This window comes from Saccostrea cucullata, unplaced genomic scaffold, assembly GCF_032062105.1.
Source record: "Saccostrea cucullata isolate Sc308-1 unplaced genomic scaffold, CSIRO_AGI_Scuc_v1 ctg656, whole genome shotgun sequence".
NCBI classification, from domain to species: Eukaryota; Metazoa; Mollusca; class Bivalvia; order Ostreida; family Ostreidae; genus Saccostrea; species Saccostrea cuccullata.
In genome coordinates, this window is record NW_026925270.1 from 949 (window position 1) to 25,601 (window position 24,653).

The 24,653-nt window shown below is 33.2% G+C and overlaps 2 protein-coding genes across 13 annotated transcripts in view; one reads left to right on the forward strand and one right to left on the reverse strand.

Moving 5' to 3' along the window:
* Positions 1-1,475: 1,475 nt before the first annotated feature.
* Positions 1,476-14,093, reverse strand: LOC134268480 (proprotein convertase subtilisin/kexin type 7-like). The gene is made up of 16 exons (XM_062750738.1): positions 13,986-14,093; positions 11,687-12,335; positions 9,961-10,159; positions 9,606-9,701; positions 9,423-9,513; positions 9,104-9,158; positions 8,849-8,987; positions 8,556-8,656; positions 8,173-8,340; positions 7,812-7,919; positions 7,242-7,347; positions 6,249-6,405; positions 4,210-4,304; positions 3,163-3,256; positions 2,592-2,706; positions 1,476-2,100 (listed from the first exon to the last, which is right to left on the reverse strand). The coding sequence occupies exons 2-16, from the start codon at positions 12,314-12,316 to the stop codon at positions 1,792-1,794; spliced, it is 2,463 nt and encodes an 820-aa protein (XP_062606722.1). The 5' UTR covers positions 12,317-12,335; positions 13,986-14,093; the 3' UTR covers positions 1,476-1,791.
* A 662-nt stretch (positions 14,094-14,755) lies between these two features.
* The window catches only part of LOC134268482 (spectrin alpha chain-like), a 32,145-nt gene continuing 22,247 nt past the window's right edge, over positions 14,756-24,653 (forward strand). For 7 of the 12 annotated variants that reach the window (XM_062750747.1, XM_062750743.1, XM_062750748.1 and 4 more), the window contains exons 1-7: positions 14,757-14,914; positions 19,482-19,742; positions 20,791-21,141; positions 21,260-21,364; positions 21,513-21,604; positions 21,738-21,882; positions 22,071-22,361. In XM_062750747.1, the coding sequence (XP_062606731.1) occupies positions 19,497-19,742; positions 20,791-21,141; positions 21,260-21,364; positions 21,513-21,604; positions 21,738-21,882; positions 22,071-22,361 (1,230 nt within the window). In that variant the 5' untranslated portion in view covers positions 14,757-14,914; positions 19,482-19,496. Of the gene's footprint in view, positions 14,915-19,481; positions 19,743-20,790; positions 21,142-21,259; positions 21,365-21,512; positions 21,605-21,737; positions 21,883-22,070; positions 22,362-24,653 lie in introns of all 12 variants that reach the window. The other 5 variants (XM_062750739.1, XM_062750741.1, XM_062750745.1 and 2 more) reach the window with 1 other exon arrangement.

Genomic DNA, 24,653 nt, shown 5'->3' on the forward strand with positions numbered 1-24,653 from the left:
TATCTTTTCTCCCTCAAAAATTAGAAGGAAAAAATAACATTTTTGAAAAATAGGTCAAATTTTTTGGTCAAGGTCACAGGGTTAAAAATCATAGTAAGTGTAAAAAGGTTCTGGTAAAGGTAATATACATGTGTAATATGAAAGCTCTATCTTTTCTCTGCCAAAAGTTATCACCAATTTAAAGTAATGTTGAAGTTTTTAAAAAGTAGGTCAAGGCTACAGGGTAAAAAATTATAGCATATTTGGAAAAGTCACAGGTAATGTACATGTGAAATATAAAAGCCCTATCTCTTCTCATTCAAAATTTTCTTTTTTTCAACATGCTTAAGGATCAGTGGACCAGAGAAGCTGAAACTTATTTGGAAGCATCCTGAAGTAGTGTAGATTCTATATTGTTTGAATCATGTCCCCCTGGGGTAGGCCAGGGCCACAAAAAGGAATCCTAGTTTTACATTGAAATATATAGAAAATAATATTTTAAGAATTTTCTTCTCCAGGGCTAGAAAGACTGAAACTCATGTGAAAGCATCCTAGGGTAGTGTAGATTCTAAACAGTTCAAATCATGACCCCTGGGGGTGGGGGGCATAATGGGTACAGTAAAACGTGTTTAGTATGAACACAGATATTGCGAAGTCATTGATATAACAAAATTACCTTGGATCCCAAGCTATATACTTTTAACAAATTTTCTATACAGATATAACAAATTACGGATATAGTGAAGTAATTTCAAAGGTCCCAGTGACTTTGTTATAACCGAGTTTTGCTGTATTAAGAGGGGAAAATCTGGAGAAGAACAGCAGGGTCAATACACTCAGATGAGCATTGTAATATTTTGTAACATGAATAATTGAATTAAATTAGCAAAGGCAGGTAAGATTTATCATGTAAAGAATGTAGACTTGACATTCTTTTCCTCAGCTATTCCTACAATTGTACAACATACCACATTACTACATGTGTTACTGGGTATGGCCTCCTGTGAACTATTAAATAATTTGCATTTCACCTTTTCTTGACCATTGAATTGTAATAGTGGGACAGACAAACAACTAAGATGATAAAAGAAATATAAAATAAAGATAAAAAATGACCTAACTCAGACTTTATCTTGACCCATGACCTATTACTTAATTTAGAAAATCTTACATCAAAATGTACATATACCCCAGAACTTTTGTCCTTATAGGCCTTTGTACTGTCTGTTTTAAAATTTGTTGGGATTTGATTTTCTGATTGGTGAAAAGTTGAGTTGTTAATCGTAAGAAATTTGTGTATCAATACCCCTTCTAAATGTTACTTTAAACTATGTCAAACTTTTTAGACATGGAAATTACCATCTACAGTGACAAAATGCACATGAAGAATTTTTATACATTATATTTGTGATTTATAAAGGTCATTTATATTGATCTTGCTTCTAAATTCTGTTTGTGACCGGGGTGATTTACATGTTTATGAAGAAGTGACAAGGTTAGCATTGTTGCCTTCCGGCCTTTCCTTTTATTAAAAAATATTGAATAAACATAAAAAGACAGTAATTCTCCTCTCAAAAACAATAAATCCCTCATACTCAGAAAGTGACTGTCACAATGACAAATAATAATAGGAAGAAGTGCATAGACTGAATAAAAATGAAAGACATGTCCTGGATAAAAAACACAATACATGTAAGTTTTTGGAAATCTTGAATATACAACTGTACACCTATAGCACCATTTCAAATAAACACCTAGACACTGAACACTCTTTGAAAGCACCACTTTTTCACTTTTAATATGCCTTATTTTCTAATTAGTAATCAACTGTTGAAGTTCACTGTTTTCTTGATTATCTGTGCCATCCTCGAAATCTGGAACATTCTCACGAACATCAAAAGTTTCCATAGAGATGGCTGTGTCTGATTCAGTGTCTAAGAGTCTCTGAGACTCAGACTGATCTGCTTCATCAGTAGTTTTGTTTCTAGATGGCTGCTGATTCTGAAGGTTTGCCATCATTTTCTGTCTCTGTGCTTTCTTCTCATCACGGTAACATACTGCATACTCGAATGTTTCATATAACGCCATCACCAGGCAAAATATACTGGCTAACACAAGGAACTGAAAAATAAGAATATTAAGACACATTTGGCATCATTTATAAAATTTTAAAATCTAGTAATAAATATTTTTTATTGTATAAATTTTCTGTATGAAATCCGGACTCATATTTTTTTGGCACTTTTACATGATTGCATTGCAGTATCGAAAAGTAAATTGTTTTACTGCTTTGAAAGTTTGAATGTGAAAAACTTTACTTTAATCCATTTATTCAAATAAATTCCTCCATATAAAAAGTAAAATCATTTGATAAATCTATATCCAACACTCTTTTGCATTCTAATACTTTAAACAAGTTGAGGACCTATAAGTAACAGCTATTTATAGGGATACCAGAATTATACCAAATCTATAGATACATATATAACAGACATATATATTCAATTAAAAGTCATTAATTCTGGATTTGTGTTGTTTCATTACCATGCTCATTTAAATGATTTTAACCTAAGGGGTTCCCTTTATGACATAGACAAATCAGTTACTAGTACCTTCAGTAATTTTGGAGACAGAGGGTGTTTTGGGGGAGCGTCAAGGCCCGCCTTGGGGCAGGGCAGTTGGTAACTGTCATCGAGGAACCGACCATCCATTGCCTCCTCAATCCGGCTAAAAATAGAAAGAGAACAATAGGATCAAATCTCTCTTACAAGTGTGCAGCACATACTGTACAAATAAGGGATATTTAAATAGATGACTGGTCAATCATTGTATAATAAATATTATAATTATCATAGTAATAAGAATTGTATTCTCAGACTGTCTAACAATTAAGGAATTGTTAATGAATCATGACAGAGGATAGATTAATTCTATTCTGTAAATTCTATTCTGTAAACAATGTATAAAGCATTATAAGTATCAGATTGATGATTGAAATTCATCGAATTGCCTTCTACCAGGTCCTTCAGATAAGACCATAAAAACTGACGACTAAGATCCGTCACTGCTCTTGGGCTCTGAGTGCCGAGTATAGATATACATTTCCATCCTTCCACTGGCAAGTTGTGTCTCCATATGAGTGAAAAATTCTTGAGAGGGATGTTAAACAATATACAAACAAACCTTTTTCTGTCTGCAAACTGTTGCTTTGTGATCCAAGTTCCATAGAGCTTAAGTTTCCAGTTTTGTATATAACCAGCCCCATATGTCCTGGTATCTATAGGTGTAGAACAAATTGTCAGCTGATGCTTAGTAATGATCGTAATGATCAAAAGATGAGCCTAGTGTTGGCAACGAGTACCCGGTTAACCGGTTAACCGTCGAACGATTATAAAACTATTCGGTTGCTCGCATGAAAAAAAAATCTACGTAGTAAATGCATATAAAATGGTAAACATACACATTTCTCTAATTTTAGGTACCGTTAGACTAATACATGGTCGTAGTGGGTCAAATTGTTTTGATTGGTTTTTACAGTTTATATAATTAATAGCTTTGATTGCTTGGGGGTATACAACTATTGAAGGCCTGAGTTATGATTACAGGCGAGTCATTTGATAATTTAACGAGATGCCGCCTCAGACAAATTAAGCTTGAAGTGTAACTGTACGAAAGGACAGTTGATTCAAAATCTCAACAAATTAACTATCAATTACGGAATATGCAGACAATTATTTTTCTCATTGATAGCGACATATTTCGGGGCTGAAAAGGAAAGCATAAGGAAAGCAAAATTTTGTTATTACGATTGTAAGCGTGTGTCAAATTTCTTATTTTCTTCAATCTAAAATCAATATTCGCTGACAATATCGCATACGTATGTATTGTAAATATAATGTCCATATACAGTATACTTGTGTATTACATTAGTAAAGCATAAGAACTGAAGAAGCGAGTAACCGGTTACTAAAAATCGTCCGATTTGCCAACACTAGATGAGCCCCAATTAATAAAACCTAACTGAAAGAAATTTATTCAATCAAATTACCTTAATTTGCTTATTAATAAATCATGGTTTTAATTTGTATATCATCAGATTAGTTTTATTAGATTGAATTCAATAACATGTATTTATAATGAAAAATATGAAGACCAGACATACAAAAGAACTATCTACTACATTGTGGTATTTATTAGGATTTGTTAGTCACTAAGAATCTCAAACAATACCATGATCAGTAATGGTTATATTCCACACCCCTATTGGATCCTCACCCCAACATCTTACAGTGCTGAAAGCCCAGTCCTGAAACCCTTTATCTGACCTAAATGCAATAAAACACATGTTTAGATAAAATACTGAAAAATTATTTTTCTATGAGTTAAAATCATGGCTTCTTCAGACAGGGAGAGTGAATAGCTAAGAATCTAATGGAATAACTAAATACATGTAAAAAAAAAAATCTTCAAAATTCATTTTAAGAACAATTTATCAAATAAAACATGATGCCAGCATTGACATATACGTATAGTGTAGATCAAAGTTTGTTCAAATTGCACTATGCATTCAGGTTTGAATCAGATGTAGACTGGCCTTTGAAATAAAATCTATTTTGGGGACAGAATAAGTTTTTATTGGAAGATGCTAAAAAAGATCAACTTGTACCTTTAAAAAAAAAACAATTGCATGATAAATAGGTGATTACTAGTCTAAGATTCATGTGTCCCCTATTTGACAGTTTTAAACGAATTACATTCTTATACTTTTAACTTTGCTAACTTTGATAACAATTTTTGTTACGTAGTAATTAAGGAAAACAAGAGAAAAGGTCATTTTGTTATCAAATGCTTTTTCCTTTTGGTATAATGTTCTACAAAGAAATAATTTAAATATAGCTCACATAACCAGGAAGAGGATGTGTGTGTAAGATACAGATTACTCTGAATACACTTGAAACTCTTATCTAATACTATTAAATATGCACTCAAATTCAAGGACACTCGAATTCAAGGACATCTCCTCGCTAAGAATAGATTCTGAATCATTATATGGTCTTACTTGTGATAGGTATGTACTTCAAAATGAAAGAAAACATGGTCATAGTGAACATGCTCATAAATTATTCTTGCATACAGCAAAGTGATTTTCCTTCCCTGAAGTTTTAGAAAACTCTTGTGAACTTTTTAGATGCATCAAATAATGCCTTGAATTCATGAATCAACAATGTTAGTCCCTGAATCTCTGATGTAAGACAATTTTACTACAGAATGCATGTTTTATTAGTCAATCTATAATTCATAAAGTACCAAAAAAAATTCCCATTAAAATATAATGTTAGTCCCTGGCACTGACTACCTGTCTATTACCGGTACTACAAGTAAGAGCCAAATAAGTTTACCTCCATGTGCTTCTAATTCATGTAGCCCAAGGGTCAGAAATCAGAAGTCCTAGTATCATTCTAGAAATCTGGCATTCTGCTTTTTGTTATTTGTGTGTGGGTGTGGGATGGTGGGTGGGGGGTCCCTTTTTGAACCCATGGAGTATTTTGCTCACCTTTTATCTTACAGAGGACTATTTTTATATTGTGAGTACCACTAGTACTGATATATATTTTAATGATAATTAGCTCACCTGTCAGCTTCCTGAGGAGTGGCTAGTGGTTATAATATAGTGAGTACCATTTGGACAGAAAAGGACAATCTAAAGCTTAATGTTCAGCTTTCTGGTATTTTTCTACAATAAACTGGGTACCATCAAGACAAGGACAACCTATAGGGATGTGCGATTTTATCGGTATACCGGTATATCCTGATTTTTTGTTGCGTGATACGTATCGTGATACGGAGACCTAAATACCGGTCTTTAGGTACATATTATAAAGTCCAGAAATAATTCATTTATTTGTTCAATCTTTCAAATTACAATTACAGAAAATATAAAAAATGTTGTAAAAAGTGAAAAGAATGGCATTTTACCGTCCAAACATAATTGATTTTATATACATAAAAATTTCAAGAAAGTAAAATTTTGTTTTTCTACCATATTTTTTAGAAAAATAATGACTTTTCATATAAAATCATTGTAAAAACTGCTTTTAAAAATATCATGATATTATCGTGATATTGTGGGAAAAAATCGTGATATATCGTGATACGAAATTTTTGGCGATACCCATCCCTAACAACCTTTAGCTCAACTTCATGAGGAGTGACTATAAAAGAGTGTCAGTGAGTACCACATCGACACATGAGGACAATATTTAGCTCACCTGTCAGCTGCCCTTGGAGTGGCTACAATAGAGTGAGTACCACTTGGACAGGTAAGGACAATCTCCAGTTTGCCGCGACATGGATGAGTGATCGTCACAAACAACTGAATGTGCTCCAGGATAAACAGATTCAGCCCTGTGATATCTTCCTCTGTCACTACAAAATTTTAATGTAGATTTCTAATAATGTTTAGAACTACTAATATACATGTAGCAGGTATAATAGTATTTTTCTTCTGGTGCATTTCAGTACCATTGTCTTAGAATAATTCATGTTTTTGAATAGCTCAAGAACATATTGCCATTTCTTTTAATTCATACAAAAATAATTCAAATCTGGTTGTGTTGTGCCCTTTGATTGCATAGGAAAATCTGTTTACATGGCATAACCTGTACATCAAAAATGTATCAATCTGCTTATGTTGTATTTAAAATTTGAAAATTCGATGACATTATTGAAATTGAAAATGTCTTACTTTTTACATTTAGATATGATAGAAAATTCAAAATTCAATCATGGGGAATAAAAAAAAATTGTCCTAGGTATACTTGTATAACCTGGGGGGGGAACAGTTCTGTGGTTAATAAAAAATCAATTGTGCAGTTTTTATTTAACCTAGAATTTTCAGATATTGTCAGATCACCCAGGCCATTTCAGAAACCAGATCCTACATTCACAGAGGGTCAATTGTTTTAAATAGATACCGGTAATGTTGTCTGTTTTAACCAGACATAGTTGTGTTTAATATATGTAGATATAAATGATGTCTAATTTTTTTTGCCTCATTTTATATTTGCCAACTTGCAACCAGGGAGATGGGGTTGAAAGCAAAATGCAAGTGAAAAAAAAGAATGATTTTAACCTGTCCAGAAAATATTGATAGCTTAAATGAGCAAAGGAACTTGGAAAGTAAAGCATTTATGATATATTTCAATTTATCTCTGTATACTTATATTACAGTTTATATAGAAGTATGAATCTGTCCTGTTTACCTGTATGAGTGATTGTTAAAGGTTGATTGGTCCCTTTAGGAATCTGTAGATGGATTCCTTCACTGGAATACAGGTATGACGTAATCCATGGAACTGTCTCCCACACCTATAATTAAACATTTATTATGCAAGATAATGAGCTCACCAAAATATAATTCCTGTGTATATTATTATTGCTATAAGGCTAAAGATTATAATGAGCAGTAACCATGATTCAAGAAAATTTTGCCTCACTAACAGCAATGAACACTACATGAAAATCGATATTAAACATAAATCCTATCAAATGACTTTCAAAAATAGCGATAAGAAAACAATCTAATTGTAACAAAAATGATTAGAATGTGCTACATGCACATGTGCATTTACATGTTAATGTAGCGGACAGTATATATAGGGAACTTATACTGCCTCGCTAGTGAGCTAGCTTTTCCAGTGATGTGGTAGAGTCTCCCTCTATTTCAGGCAAGTTAAGCAACGAAGAGCCTGTTTAACCCTTGGATGGGTGACCACTTCACGTTACATTAACAACCAAATAAAATGGATTATTTGTATGAAGTGTATAGTTACCTTTGCTGCATTAACAAGTCTCCAGGCCTTCATGAGTCCAAAGCCATGTTTGTGACTGTGGTATAATCCAGCTTGGTTTCTCTTCCATTCTGAGTGATCTACATCCACCTATGACCAATAAAACATGTTTCATGTCACACAAAATAAGCTTCTTCATTTCATCCTTTCTTTAAATTGAACATCAACTAAAAGAACACACAAATCAATCTTTGTGCAGGCTCATCTTAGTCTTGCAGTTTTCATATGCACTATGCACATATATTCATCTTAAATTTAAAATACAAAGTAATTAATGTTAATCCATTTAAAAGAATATTTTCCATCTTAAATGCTTTAGTGTTTTAAGGACTTGTGCACTGACTTTCTGAGCCGTCATTATGATGAGGTACTGTATATCTCTCCAGGTCAGACAGGGGCGGGCCTGTAACATGAGAGCCAGCATCCCCGCCGCTAGCGGTGCCGCGGCGCTGGTCCCTGAGTGGGTGGTGGTACACCCTCCCCCTCCCTTCAATGTCCAGTCAGTGGTCACCTACAGGGAATGGTCAAATATCCATCTCAAGTGAGTTCAAGAAAGTCTGTCACTTTTTGTGTGTCACTTTTTGATTTACTATTCAATAAAACTTTACCAGTATCATATAGAAATTTATCTGCAGTTAATCAATTTAACAAGTTTTTTTTTAATTCCAGAAATATTTTGAGGGAATTATTTCAGATTCATAAGTCAAGGAAATTGTCAATTCATACTATGCTTCTATGATTTGAAGTTCCACTACTGAAAGTGACTGCAAGCATGGAGGCACACTTTTCAGCATAAAATGGCATGTTTCCTTCCTCATCAACCGCACCTAGGTCACAACATGGAACAAAGCTGATTTACAATGTATCAAGTAAATACTGTTCAAAGGTTTCTTTACAAACATTGAAACCAGCTGTTACATTCATATATACACAAGATTTTTTGGGGTACATTTCAAAATCAATATGCTTCGACAATTTTTAACAGCTGATTGTATAGGTTAAAACCAGAAGTGACTCACCAACAGTGACTGTATATATAGAGTTGGCATAGCCATCATAGTTACAGTTGTCTTGGAAACGACCTCCATTGCCACTAGCAACAACAAATATACTCCCAAATCCATGTCTGCCAAAGTCTATGCCATACTGCATGGCTGCCTGTTAAAAAAGAAATTTTAAATTGAAAGAAATGTTAGCAATGAAGGCTGCTTCAAGGCTTAAGAGAACACATATGCATGTGAAGTATTTTTTTGAAATTTTGTGCCAATACAAACCTTTGCCAGAACATGTGGTCCATCCACAGTTTTTCCATCATCATCTGGACCCCAGCTGTAAAATAATGAGGGACAGTGATAAAATATGAAAATAACTTGTATTTCTGAGAGTATCAACTTTGAGAACATTACTTTAGTTTTAATATGGTTGTTTCTTTCCATATTTTAAGAAGCCTCACTTTAGAATTGGGATTGTGTGTGTACTGTTACAAAAGTGTGTAAAGGGGAATAACTCTCATACATGTAGCTACAGTATATGAGAGCATTATTTTTTTGTGATTGCATAAACAGATTGGTTATATCTGGCTTAAGCCCCTACCTGCAGCTGTAAATGTCATTGATCTGTAGGTTTTTATTGAAGGCCTGACCTTCCAGACTGTCTGTCATTGGTCCATCAAGAACCTTCAGCCCTGAAACCAAGAAAAATCACCATGAATATCACAGTACATGTAGATCTACAGTTGAAGTATGGATAGGACATACAATGGATATCTACAGTTACCTGAAAACTGTGCCCTGTAAGCTACCCCCACAGCACAGTAAGAATTTGGGACTGCTGCTATTTCTCCAGCACACCGTGTTCCATGGTGGTTAGAATCTGAAAACACATAAAATTGAAAAGAAATTGCATGTCTACAGCAAAACTTGTTTAGATATTGCGAATTTACAGATATAGCGAAGTCATCTTGGATCCCTAGCTATATGAATTCTATTAATTTCTTATACGGTTATAACGAATTACGGATATAGCGAAGTAATTTCATAGGTCCCAGTGACTTCGTTATAACTGAGTTTACCTGTATATACTGACAGTACGAAATAATAATTCTTTAAAGAGTCTGTGGGATGATTCTGACCTTTTGAGGCACTTGGAGAAGGGTCAGGGTCATTTGAGTTCAGGTCCCAGCTTCCTGCACTGTTGTAATTGTCCTTGAGGTCAAGGTTATTCCATTCTACACCGTCGTCAACGACAGCCACTGTGACCCCTTGACCTGTGAGATTTCTCTCCCATACCCCTGTTACATTAATGTCCATGTCTTTCCGTTTATTGTTAATCTGTAATTTTATGAAATATAAATTAGCTGTTGATTAATTGTTTTTCAAAATTTTTGAACAGGTTGTCTTAAATTTAAAAAAAAAAAAGAAAAGAAAATATGGAGCATTGTTCAGAGTAAAATAAATACCATAGAACAAAATTTACTCCTTCAAAGTTCTGTTAATCATTTCTTGAGATTAAGAAATACAACAAATATTATGTTGTATTGTTAAAATGTATACTTCTGAAGTAAAATCATTTAAGGTGTTTGTTCTTAAAAAAGTAGATTTTACCATATACTGAGTACACTATGGTATTTCTGATATCTTACAATAACATCAAAGAAAATTTCAAACTTCCCAGTAGAATGTTATTAACGAAATATTCATTAACAGTAAACAATAATTAACATTATCAAAGGCCTGAAAAGTTCTTGCTAAATGGATCAAAGGGATTAAGATAATGGATAAATTTAATTAATTCATAAAAAATCATGACATTATTTACTTTCTTTCAAAATTAATACTTTTAACATGTAAAAAAAGTTTATTTCCATCTTCACCAGATGTTTCCTTTTAAAGATGGAGATAAAAGATTTTTCAGCAAATGGTAAGCTTTATATATATATCTTGCAGTCCAAAAACTATGTAATGTACCTATAAATAAAATGGATCAATAGAAATAAAACTTGATCATGACAAACCCATTATCTCCCTAAGGATGTATGACACATAGATATCGAAAAAGATTTCTAAAGAAACATTTACATCAACAATTTTAGTAATACTTAATAAACAGGACTCTTGGGGCATTTTTATGAATCATTATGGACAATTATTAAGAGTCTGCTACAAAAGACAAGTCTAAATGTTTCTCCTAATTCAATTGTGATCTTGGGGGAGAACATCGGTCTGAAATATGGCATTGATTTAGACCTTCATAGTGACAAATAATACATGTACTCTCTCTCTCATCCAAATAAATGTTATATTTCAATAGTTTAAAATTGTATTATGCAAGTGGTAAGTATTAGCCTAAGGATAACAATAAAGACAAAACAAAAAAAAATAAATAAATAAATCTCAAGAAAAATATACCTATACCATATATACACGCCTTGAAGTTGTCCGCCTTTATGTCAGTTGTATAATTTTTTAGGGTTATTTTCAAAGGATTTATCATTGACCTTCTTATATTAAGTTCTTGCAAGAATTAGTTGACAATTTAAAATAAAACCCTGATGTTTTATCCTGTTTTATGCATAAATTATTTTAGAATTTATAAATGACATAACATATGCAGACTGTTAAACAATAAATGAGTAGAAATTTCATTACATTTAATCATCAAGGAAAATAACAAATCTTAAATCGATGACTCACCTATTAGTTGGACATAGAGTTAATTTGGACCAACATTCAACTCAACCCTTCCCCCCTCCTTCTAATAAAAACGCCTTATAGGCAAGTATATACAGTAACTGATCAATTTTTAAAAAGGACTTATTAAAATTTAAAAATTGACTTTTTTATATCACATATACGTACAAGATGCCACTGTAATTTAAAGAATGGATCTACAAAATGAAACGGAGTTTCCCTCTTGGTTCTCCTTCGTATATTTTGCTGACTGAACCATTCCACCATAGGGTGCCTCTCCAAACAATGAGACAGGGAATCACGGATGAAGTTGAAAGACAAGTCTGGGATGTGTTGTGTATAGTGTTTATGTAAAAGCTTTGTATGAAGAGTACTGTATGATTTTAAAATGGAAGAACTATTGTCATATGTGGAATTAAAATGATGAAGCTTATCTATATCAAATCCTAATAAATATGTATCTTTTAAGATGTCTATAGTTTCAATATAAACTAATTTGCAATCATTTGTTATCTTCTGGGCAAGAGGAAAATTGGATTGTTTATTTTCTGAATTGGAAGAAAACTGGAAAACAACATGATCATGAATGTTCCTTGTATCTCCACTTTGTCTTGAAATATCCAAATTAAATATATCATGGTCCACATCCTTTATTTTCACTGCCCATATAAGGGAATGTTCTACGCTGTCAACATGCTTTGGAAATGGGATTTCTTTTGTAAATTCACAGATAATGGTTTCTAGAAGTATGTTTGATAAAACAAAAAATTGAAAAAATGATCCATGATCAACTTGCATTGTTGAACAGTCATGTCATCTGAAAAAAAAAAGATTATTAAAAATATAATTTTTTTTGCTCCACAAAATTTTAAAATTTTATTAACTACACATATGGGTTTCCCCCAGTTTTCTCCTGCAAGACATGATCAAAACCAGGAAAAGGGTTAAATTTCTACTTTTTTTTAGGAACCAAGTACCGATAACCTGTCTCATTGTTAAATGAATTTTTTATTATCACATAAACTTCTCTAGTCTTTCACCAGTAGAGCTAAAATCATCCTTCTTTCCCCTTTAAACTAGCAAATAAAAAATTCATAGTAATCATTTTGTTTTATTTATGGTTTTTTAATTTAAACTATGGTCTCTTTCACTGAACTATACTAATATTTCTTTATCAAAACGTACATAGAGAATAATACATACCCTTTTCTACATCATATCCTGTATCAGCTCGATTGAGACACCAATATCAGCCTGAGGGATGAAGGTCCGAGGGCTGATACAGGATGTGATGGTGGAAAAGGGTATATTTTATTATGTTTATTACATACTTAGTAATAAAATAAAGTACACATTAAGTTGAGAAGAAAAGTAAATACATGTACTTCTTAAATGTACACAGTCTATTGTCTCATACGGTTTGGGTTTGTTTCTACATGAACTTTTATTTCAAATGTGCCCAATCCGTAATTTGAAAATAATCCATTATGCAAAAATCCTATATTTATTACTAAGTATGTAATAAAAAAGTATATCTTAATTGTTTATGCTTAACAAAAATGACACATTTTAATATTTTAGCCAAAATTACCATGTAAACAGGATGTGATTGTAAATGTAAACACTTATTTCCCTTTTAGTTTTCTAAATTTAAGCCAAATTTTATTTAAGGTCTGAGGTCAAATTGTTGGTACCCAAGAAGAGACTTTGTAACATGCACAAGGAATACACATGTCAAATATGAACACCCTAATGTGACAATGTTTCGGCATTTTTGGCAAAGTTAAAATTTCAAAAAAGTAGGTCAAACAGTAACTTCAAGGTCATGGCCATAAAGTACAAAAATGTTGGCATCCTAAGAAAGAGCCTGTCACAAGGAATATATTTGTGAAATATGATCTACATTCAGAAGTATTATGGCCAAGTTTAAAGTTTTTCAAAAGTAGGTCAAACTCAAAGGTCAAGGTCAAAATTGTAATATTCAACTTAATATCAACCTCATTATCATCCAACTATGATTCATGCATTAATTGCTATGGTTAGCTCTGGATTGACTAGCATGGAAGATGGTTTAGAATATATAAAATCAATACTTGTAGAATTAAATTGATTATAATTTAGCATACTAAAGATTTCACATTTATAACCAACATGGAATTAATGCCCAAGTTTTCAGAAAATTTTAAGATTTGAGAGATCTTCTAAGTAAATTGTTCAATTTATTGGGGGAGGTACGTTGGAGACTCCAGGAGTCTGATCTTAATATTGTTACCTATCTTTTTTGTATCATTTTCATGATCCTATTTGGGGGTTAACCATACATAAATGTTAATATACACTTAAACACTAGAATATAAATTAAGTCTTTTCATTTACATTTAAGAAATTTCAAATAAGTCTCCGTACGTGGAATATAATAAATAAACACTCTTGCTGACTGATCAAATTAACAGTCATGAAATCTTACCTTTCTTTTTAAATTATTTTGTAATTTCCCAAATGAACAATTTATCGTAGCTGTATACTCTCTTTTTGAAGGAAAAAGCACACCAAGGTATCATTCTAAATGATTAACAGGGTAAAACCAAATGTCAAATGTATTCTATCTTGGTATATAAACATCTTAGGAAGAAACATACAAGCCAGATGTACGTGGCGTAAACTTTAACTAATTTCATTGAACATCTTTGTAAACACTCCCCCACACAGCTGTCTACATTCTGACATTGTTCTCTTTGTTGTCTTAATGATGTTCAACATCTGTTACCTATCTTATTTGTGTCATTTTCAGGTTATTTTTCAGGTTAAGCATACACACTTTTGACTTATTATACACTTGGTGATATACTCTTCATAAACTGCCATAAAAACTTGCCTGTAGGAAATGGATATAATGAAAGTGAAAGTTGATTGTTACTTATGGTCAACTCGTACGATATGTGTTTATCTGCCTCCGAGATACCGTAAAAATATTGATAATTAAATATTTCAGTGTTATTATTTTTACTGTATTTGAATAGTTTCTTTTTTGCAACATTTGCATGTTATTACTTTAAGTTCAAATATACTGATAACGCGTGCTCAACAATTCGGGAAAAGATTTTCTTCTGCTTTGGTTTCTCAAATACTCCGCCGTGCTTTTCACCTCCCCCGAATGAATAAATTGTATTTTTTAAGGAATAAGTTTGTAAATAAAGACGAAATTTATGTAAATTGTTGCTTTTGAAATTGTAAAATAAATTAGAAATTTTCTAACGAAAACTAATTGGTCATAAATGAAGCATTTAAACACTTTCTAAAGCTGCAAACCGCTTGAGACCGGAAGTGCTGTTTCAACAAAATATCGAATTTCGCTTCACTTGGGACGGCGATATTTCTGCGGCTTCTGAGAATTTTGTAAGTATTAAGATTTATTTCCATTAAAGTATTTCCTTGGCAATGAAACCTTTTCTTAAAGATTAACAATGATAGATAGTTTTCTGTGCGACTTTTTCTGTGGATGCAAACATTTCCAAATTAAAATATTGAAGGAGTGATGACTAGCCTGTAGGGCGCGGTGTTATGATAATGAACAGATGAACCTAAGCCAGTCATATCTTTTACTCAGCATTTTCTTTCATATCTGTATGCAATAGATTGCTAAAATCTCTTTCTCTTGAATTAATAACCAGCGTTTAATTGCTTTATTGTTCTTCGGTTGTTCTTGGGACATTGGTCAGGTAAAAATATTGCTGGATAGGCAGGTATTTAAAAAATTTTAGAAATGAGGCCCAGATGGGGTAATTTGTTTACTCTGTTTTCTGGTATTTAGAATTTGTGAAGTAATATTAGACAGAATTTACTTTGTACTTGTTGCATCTTTAAAGCAACAAGAAGTTGGTATGGGTAACAACAGATTCTTTTTAAACTTTTGACATAAGGCCAGGTAAAATTAATCTTTAGATTCTCATCCTAATTTGATAAAAAATTGGGGCGGGTGGGCGGATTTTATTTTTTATTTTTTATAATTGTTAATTTATATATAGGCCTAAGTATCAACAAAACAATGGACGCCCCGTACACATTTTTTTTTTCATTTTTTAATGCAGATATGAATAGATTTAATTCTTTTCATATTCTTTTAAATATTTAAAGAAAATATTTGCTTTAAAAATTAAATATTTATTGTTAATTAACAAATTATCAAGTACACATTTTACGGCACACCCTGAACAAAATGAGGTAGGGATACCAATAAATTGTGTATGCGTGACTTCTTATTTTGCAAAATCTATATAAATGTTCTAATAATCATTCTACTGAAAAATCTAGGCCTTCTCTTAAGTCTGTCTACGATGTTGTAGATTTTTTTTTTATTTCAAAGCAAAGTCACACAGCTGGAGATCGTTATATATAACTTGACTAGGTGTCATTTTCCTCGTCTATTTTTACTTAGTTACAATCTCTCTACATACTTGCTCCTGCCATTGATGGTATCTACATGTGTTTATGCTATTTTTTCTTCTCTGCCTTCTCTATACTGACAAATTATCTTTTCCTTACACATTTAAACTGCTTTTATTGCCGATTTTTCTCCATTCTTCACATGGCGTTTTTGCTATAAATAGCGACACGCGACTTTTAATACAGACGGGAGATAACTCTTAAACTTTGAACCAAATTCTTACTGAATAAAAATACATGAAAATACCCAAAAATCAAAATAAAAAACATCGGGGCGGGACATTTTGAGCGGGGCGGGCGGGGATGAGAATCTAAAGATTAACTTTATATGGCCTAATATTATAATAATGATAATCAATATTGGTGCATCATTTCGTTGATTGTAATTCTTTTGATAATTAGTACATGATATAGTCTTCTAAAACACCTTCAAAAATTACTTTTGAAAATTTGGTTTTGAATATAATGATCATTCCAGACAGTGATAATGTCCAACGTTTAACAACAAATTGTAAATATAAAACAAGCAGATATAGATAAGATTTAACATGTGTTTAACACTGATGAATATCGTGTAAAGTTAACTATCAATTGGTGATTCATCAGACTGTGAAGAACCTGAGAAACAGGTTGAGATCAAAAATGTTATTTGGACAATTAAGGTTTTGATATACATAATGTGAAGTCATGAAGCTGTGTCAATTAGAGCATAAATAAGGAGATCAAAATCAGGCAAAGAATTTTTCATAAACTAGCTGTGCTAATTACTGTAATCACATCTCCATCATTCATAAGGCTTAGTTCACTGTTTTGTTCAATTCTTAGTTTTTTTTTTATTATTTCATTATGCGACTGCAGTCAGTTGTTTTAGAGTTCTGTTTTGCCTGGGAGTGATTAGCATTCAGATCAGATCAATACTCAGTGTCTGGAATAAGTGGTTGCTATGACTACATCCTGGTGAATCATTTGTAGGCATTCTGCCACACAGCCCTTGGTTTATTGACAGCAGATTCAGCTGCTGGTGTAAAGGGGCTCCACAGGGGGTTATCTTGTAATCAGTTAAAAAACAACAGGCTGAGTTAATTATAGAGAATGTACATTGACTACATTCCATAGATTTATCATGTTAATCATTTATAATCATTTAATGTAATAGAATTCTCATCTTTCTTCTGTGTAAACTTCATTTCAATAATAGAATAACCTTTTTATTGTTTAACTTAAATTTGTAATTATCATACCAAATATGGCCTTGCAAAAAAAAAAAAAATGATGGTTATTTTGCGAAATATTCTGTCTCCTTGTGAGGTATTCATAATGGCTGAACATATTAGAACTATTTTAATGACATCATTTAAGTTAATTACTGTTTATGTATCCAATGACAAATTTTCTGTGCACTGCTTTCATTGAATGAAAATGAATAGGCCATGATTAGTTACTTTGCCAGGAGAATTGATTAAATATTTATAGCAGAGCAACCTTGAAGTGATGGTCTAAGCCAGCCTAGCTTACACAGATTTCACTTGTACACATTATTCTTAATGTGCATGTAATATATAAATAGACATAAGGAGAAAATTTCACCTCGGAGTGAAGGGTGCAGCCTCAGGATAATGGATTTTGCAAACATACACTTTACTGCAACACATTTTCTATTGATCTTTCCTGATTTTCAGTGGAGTTATCACCCAAGAAATCAGCTGAAACAAGGCTGATTGTAGATACACTCTCATTTTATACTGACATCCCCCTATGTCTGACGGACACTGAACTCTGTTTTCCCTTTCTTCTTTTTTTTAAACTCTCTGTTTTGTTCAGGATGGGAAAAATCATTATGGTGCCCAGTTTCCTAAGAATCTGTTTGTCTCTCATTCAAAACTGGATCTCATATAATGATTGATGATTAAAACATCAACAGCATCTAGGAATTTCTGTCATACACCTAACAATTGTGGATTATACCATGACAATGCCATATCTTTTAAGGACTACATAAATCTGAATTGAAGATGGAATGTTACTTTTGTCCAGTTTAGCTTTCAAACTTTTCTTGAATCTAGTAAATGATATTACAGGACAGCAGTGTTGTACTTTTTTGATATTAAATGATTTGATGATGTAAGTGGATACCAGTTGTCTCTGTGATAATTAAGCTAGCCTGATGCTGAGATGCCCATTCTTTGAGGACCATCCTGAGCTCTTTCTATTATGGTTGTGCTTGCTGTTAGTCTCCTACTTAATCTATTTTGGTATCTACTGTCTGATTCTTTACCTGTTACATGCAGTGCAGAGGGTCAGTGGTAAGTTTTAATGATCCAGTTTTATGTTGTTTTTCCTCTGTGAAATTTTTATTTCTATTGGAGTCTGTTAGTTAGGAAAAGTTTTGTAGAGGTCATTCTTTAAAAGTTTTCCAAGGAAAAGATGCATGAATACAAGTTTGTAATTGATATATAATTATGGTCTTTTGGTCTGTTCAGCTCTTTAGATGTATTCAAATCTAGTTTACTTTAGTGAGGTCAACATAGTTTTAAAAAATTTACTTAATTATAAGACTGTAGCATGACATTATTGAGATTGATTCAAGTGTTTTTGAATTCATAGAATGACAATATAAACACTGACAGCTATGTTTAGGGAAAAAAAAGTCAAGGTACAGCCATAACAGGTGACAAAAATGTTTCATGTAGAATTTAAAAGAGTAATAAATCTGTAAATGAGTTGGCTCTCTTAACAAATTGCTATCGTATTCTAGATTCTATAATCTTTTAAGATGCAAAGTTTAGTTATTGGACTATCAAAGTAGATGCATGTTACCAGGTATACCGTTTCAGTATTTTACTAATTATAGACTGAATTCAGGAGAAGAGACTGTGACACGATATGCTAGTAGACTGGTAGTTTGCCAATTTTTCTCAGAATCTCTGTGATCAATTGGTTGGAAGAATATATTTTCTAATTACAGTAGTTCTCTAAGCCTGATCAATAGTTACGGTTCAGCTTTTGATTGCTAGGTTTTGTTTTAGACATTGGATATTGTTTTTGAGGTGATAAATTTATGACTAGATTTATGAGGCATGTTCCTAAGTATTTGTTGATCATTCATTATCATTTTATGTTGATTTCCATAAGGATCAGGATTTCTGCACAGTTGCTATGATACAATTTTTTTTGACTAGAATATGGTTTATAAAAAAGAAAAACATTTCAACATTTTTCATTTTCCTTCTTCAAATCGTTAAGATTAATTATTAGCAATGATGATTTCAGTTTTAATCACTCAAACTATTATTTGCATGATGGCAACTTTTAACTGACCAAGAATTAAGTTTATAAGATAGTGTAAATGTGGCTAAGTTAGTAGTTCTCTTTGCCTACTTGACTTGCAGGTTTTTACATATTCATCTGTTACACTAATCTAACATAAATAAATGTGCCTACTTTCAATACTTACAGTTGTAGATTTTCTTATATAAATTTACCTATTGTTGCTCTAACAGTAATCGTTATTGATTTTCAGTAAGAGGAGGACAAGATGACAGAGGTCCAGCCTCGAGAGATTAAGATCCTCGAGACCGCCGAGGACATCCAGACGCGGCGAGAGGAGGTCCTCGACCGCTACTCCAACTTCAAACAGACCTGTCAGGAGAGGCGCCGCAAGCTCGAGGACTCCAGGAGGTACCAGTACTTCAAGCGAGATGCCGATGAGCTGGAGAGCTGGATTTATGAGAAGCTGCAGACCGCTTCTGATGAGAGTTACAAAGATCCCACTAATTTACAGGTATTATACAAAGACCCCACTAATTTACAGGTATAATAAAAAGACCCCACTAATTTACAGGTATAATACAAAGATCCCACCAATTTACAGGTATTATACTAAGATCCCACTAATTTAAAGGTATACTTTATGGAGAGATAAACCTGTAAATGTAATGTTAGAACTATAAATATTCTGCTTTTATTAAATCTTTTCTTGTTTTTCAGTACCATCTTACTCTGCGTTTTGGAATTTGTTATCTTTTTATCAAATGATGTTAAGGCCATATAAAATTAATCTTTAGATTCTCATCCCCGCCCGCCCCTCTCAAAATGTCCCGCCCCGATGTTTTTTATTTTGATTTTTGGGTATTTTCATGTATTTTTATTCAGTAAGAATTTTAGAGTTAGTATCTATACGTGTCGCTATTTATAGCAAAAACGCCATGTGAAGAATGGAGAAAAATCGGCAATAAAAGCAGTTTAAATGTGTAAGGAAAAGATAATTTGTCAGTATAGAGAAGACAGAGAAGAAAAAATAGCATAAACACTTATAGATACCATCACTGGCAGTAGCAAGTATGTAGAGAGATTGTTAAGTAAAAATAGACGAGGAAAATGACACCTGGTCAAGTTATATATATAACGATCTCCAGCTGTGTGACTTAGCTTTGAAATAAAAAAAAAAAATCTACAACATCGTAGACAGACTTAAGAGAAGGCTTAGATTTTTCAGTAGAATAATTATTAGAACATTTATATAGATTTTGCAAAAAAAGAAGTCACGCATACATAATTTATTGGTATCCCCACCTCATTTTGTTCAGGGTGTGCCGTATAATGTGTACTTGATGATTTGTTAATTAACAATAAATATTTAACTTTTAAAGCAAAAATTTTCTTTAAATATTCAAAAGAATATGAAAAGATCCATTTTTTTGTTTACTTAGGCCTATATATAAATTTAAAATCCGCCCACCCGCCCCAATTTTTTTGCAAATTAGGATGAGAATCTAAAGATTAATTTTACCTGGCCTAATAATCATTAATCTTTTTTTTCTTTTCAATAGGCCAAGATTCAGAAGCACCAAGCCTTTGAGGCAGAAGTGGCCGCTCATGCTAATGCTATAGTGGTGCTGGACAACACTGGGACAGAGATGATCAACCAGGAACACTTTGCCTCGGTCACCATCAGAGAACGCCTGGATGAGCTCCACAGACTGTGGGAGCTGCTGCTGTCTAAGCTGAGGGAGAAGGGGCTGAAGCTGAAGCAGGCCCTCAGGCTGGTCCAGTTCATGAGGGAGTGTGATGAGGTCATGTTCTGGATCAACGATAAAGAGGCTTTCGTGACCTCAGAGGAGTTTGGTCAGGATTTGGAACACGTGGAGGTTTTGCAGAAAAAGTTTGATGAATTCCAGAAGGTTTGTCAATTTTCTTAGCTTTAGATAACAATTTAATCATGTAAAGTACAATTTCCGGTATGTGATGATCAGGAATGAATAGATAGAACAGAAATAAGATATGGTGTTGTGTATGCAGGATTTACAAAATCATGAGGATCGTGTGACAGAAGTGAACACATTGGCAGAACAACTGATAGAAGATGAACACCCAGAGGAGGCTACCATTAGACAAAGACAGAGTGTAAGTTAAAAATTCAGTCTGATATTAAATTTTTTTTCTCTGAAATATATGCTGAAATACACTTCATGTCAAAACATTGCATAAATCTTTGAAATCAAAGCTATTTCATTAAAAAAAAGAATGACATGGCTCTACCTTGTCTTTGTAGGATGTGAATGAAGCTTGGGAGAGATTGAAGAATTTGTCTCTGTTGAGACAAGAGAGATTGTTTGGAGCTCATGAAATCCAGAGATTTAACAGGTAGGCCATTTTCTTCATAATTGGAATTAATATTCCTTGAAGATGTACAAATATATATTTATAAAGTGGGGAGGGGGGGACAGTTTATTTTTGGAGGATATAAATATTGATAAAATTACAATTCTGATACTAGGGATGCTGATGAGACCATTGCTTGGATTATGGAGAAGGACGCTATCTTGTCCACTGATGATTATGGCCGGGACTTGGCAAGTGTCCAGGCTCTGCAGAGAAAGCATGATGGAGTAGAGAGAGATCTGGCTGCTCTCGAGGAAAAGGTTTCTGTTCCATTCAATTGTTATGAAACTTAACTTAAAAACTTAGTAGTAGGAATTGTTTCTTGGTGCAAACTTTACTTGATAACTAGAAGATGATGCCTTTAAAACTTCTGAAATATCTTCAAATTAACAAGATCATTTACATGAATGTCCTGGGACTGTTTTGAAGGGTATATCTTACTTGATAGGTGCATGCTTTAAGCAAAGAAGCCGAGAGATTAGAAGACATCCATAAGGAGCAGGCCCCACAAATCAGCGCCAAGCAGACAGAAATCGTAGACAACTGGGAGAAGCTTAAGAACAAGGGAGCAGAGAGGAAGGCGCGTCTGGACGACTCGTACTACCTCCACCGATTCCTGGCGGATTTCCGTGACCTGGTGTCCTGGGTCCATGACATGAAGAACATCATCTCCGCTGACGACCTCGCCAAGGACGTGGCGGGGGCTGAAGCTCTGGTGGAGAGGCACAATGAACACAAGGTGGACAATTAATTTCATTTCCTACTACTTGCATGTATATTGCACTATTACAAAAAGTATTCAAATGAAACAAAATTCAACTGTATGTAATACAAGAGCTGCAGTATTTATCATGCTGCAGTGTTCAAGTAAAAGGATTGAATAATAAGTTAGTGTACATGTAATTCAAAAATAGAATTAAAAGAGACTTCAGATTATATTTTTGTCAGTACAAATGCTTTCAGTGTGTATGTTGAAAGATTTTTAGGTCACCTGAGTAAACTCAGGTGACCTATTGCTATCCGTTTTCGTCCGTCGTCGTCCGTCGTGCGCCGTGCGTTAACATTTGAACAAGCTTCTTTCTGCAACCACTGAACCAATTTCAACCAAATTTGGCACAAAGCATCTATGGGTGAAGGGGAACAAAAATTGTGAATTTCATGATCCCTGCCCCCCTGGGGCCTGAGGGGTGGGGCCAAAACCACTAAAATTAATGCAATCTTTAAAAATCTTCTTCTTTACTCCTGGACATCAAGCAGTCAAACTGTTTGCATGATTGTAATCAGCAATGAGTCCTCTACCAAAATTGTGAAATTCATGGCCCTGGGGTCAGGGGTTCAAGTGCTAGGGCGGGGCTCAAGTAGGTAGTGAAAATGCATTATTTCTTTGAAAATCTTCTTCTCTGCTCCTGGGTATTAAATAAACCAACTAAGTACATAGTTGTGATGAGCAAGAGTGCCTCTACCAAAATTGTGAATTTTATGGCCCAAGGGTCAGGGGTTCTGGTGTAAGGGTGGGGCTCTATTGATTATATAGTGAAAATACATGAATTCTTTGAAAATCTTCTTCTCTGCTCCTGGGTATTAAATAAACTAACTAAGTACATAGTTATAATGAGCAAGAGTGCCTCTACCAAAATTGTGAATTTTATGGCCCCAGGGTCAGGGGTTCTTGTTTTAGGGTGGGGCTCTAATAGTGAAATGCATGAATTCTTTGAACATCTTATCCTTTGCTTTTGGTTAATATACTAATGACCTAATTACATATTTAAGGCCAGGATTTATTTTATTTTCAGTTTTACAAACCCTTTGCTCAAGGTTTTGAAAGGGAAAAAAATAAAACAATTTTTTTTCTTTCCGATGTCAAATTTGAGTCGGGAGAGATTTCAAATTTATGAACTCGCACTTCCGGTTTAACATGAAACGGCGGGTAGAAAAAGCGCGATCTGAGCTTGGTTTAGTGTAAAATTCATCGAAACAAGTGCCATTCAAAACGTTTCACCCGTTCAAAGGACAAATAAAATGTTGAAGACTTTGCTGCACAATGACATGCTGGTGAGATAATTATGTATTCGTTTCAAAAGTATCTGTAAACTATTTTCCTCCCCCATGTTTCTAAACTGCCCATGGTAGCTATTGCATATTGCCAGCGACATTGTTACAGTTTAGGTCTCTGTTATAGCTTACAGTCTAAGCATCATTCTTCAAAAAAAGGTTGATTATGCATCAGATGTAATGAATAAAACTATGGGAGAAGTTAAGTCCATTTGAGGTGAAATAAACAATAACCTGAAGAAATACACAAAAAAAAAATTCAGCTATTAAAAGGCGGCAAGAATATACAAATATATACAGGCAAGTAGTATCAATTGTATCAGCCAGAAAAATTATTTTACACTTAATTGAAAAAATGTTCACCATACTTCCCAATACTCCCTGTCTGTTTTATGATAGGAATTATAATTTTAGGCATCAAGTAAATTTTAGAAAGTTGTCTACACATTCACCTAACACATATGTAAAAAATGAAGATAAATTGAAAGACTTTTAAAGAATTGATTTTTTAAAAAATATTTTAACCAACATCACAAAATTTATATAACTGGCCCAAACTGGCAGATGATGAAATAAGCAATTAAATGTTCTACTTTCCTATTTGTAAGTATTACGTGTCCAGTTGTAAGGAGCCTATTAGAATGGCATAAAAAAAGAATGCACAAATGTTTATTATTGATTTATCAAAAATTCTCATGTTCATAACTAAACCTAAACATTAAAAAAATGCTGGCCTTATAATGAAGAAAGAAGTCTCTTTCAAAATAGATAATTTCAGGGCCGCTGGGTCAGGGGAATTAAAATTAGATTAATGCTTTGAAATCTGCCCTTTGATAAGCAATGGTGCCTCCTTCAAAATTTGTGAATTTCATGGCTTTTTGATTAAAACACGAACCAAATACAATCACTGGAAAGTTGTTACATGATACTCAGGTGACCTATAAGGCCCGTGGGCCTCTTGTTGTCATTTGGTGTTAAT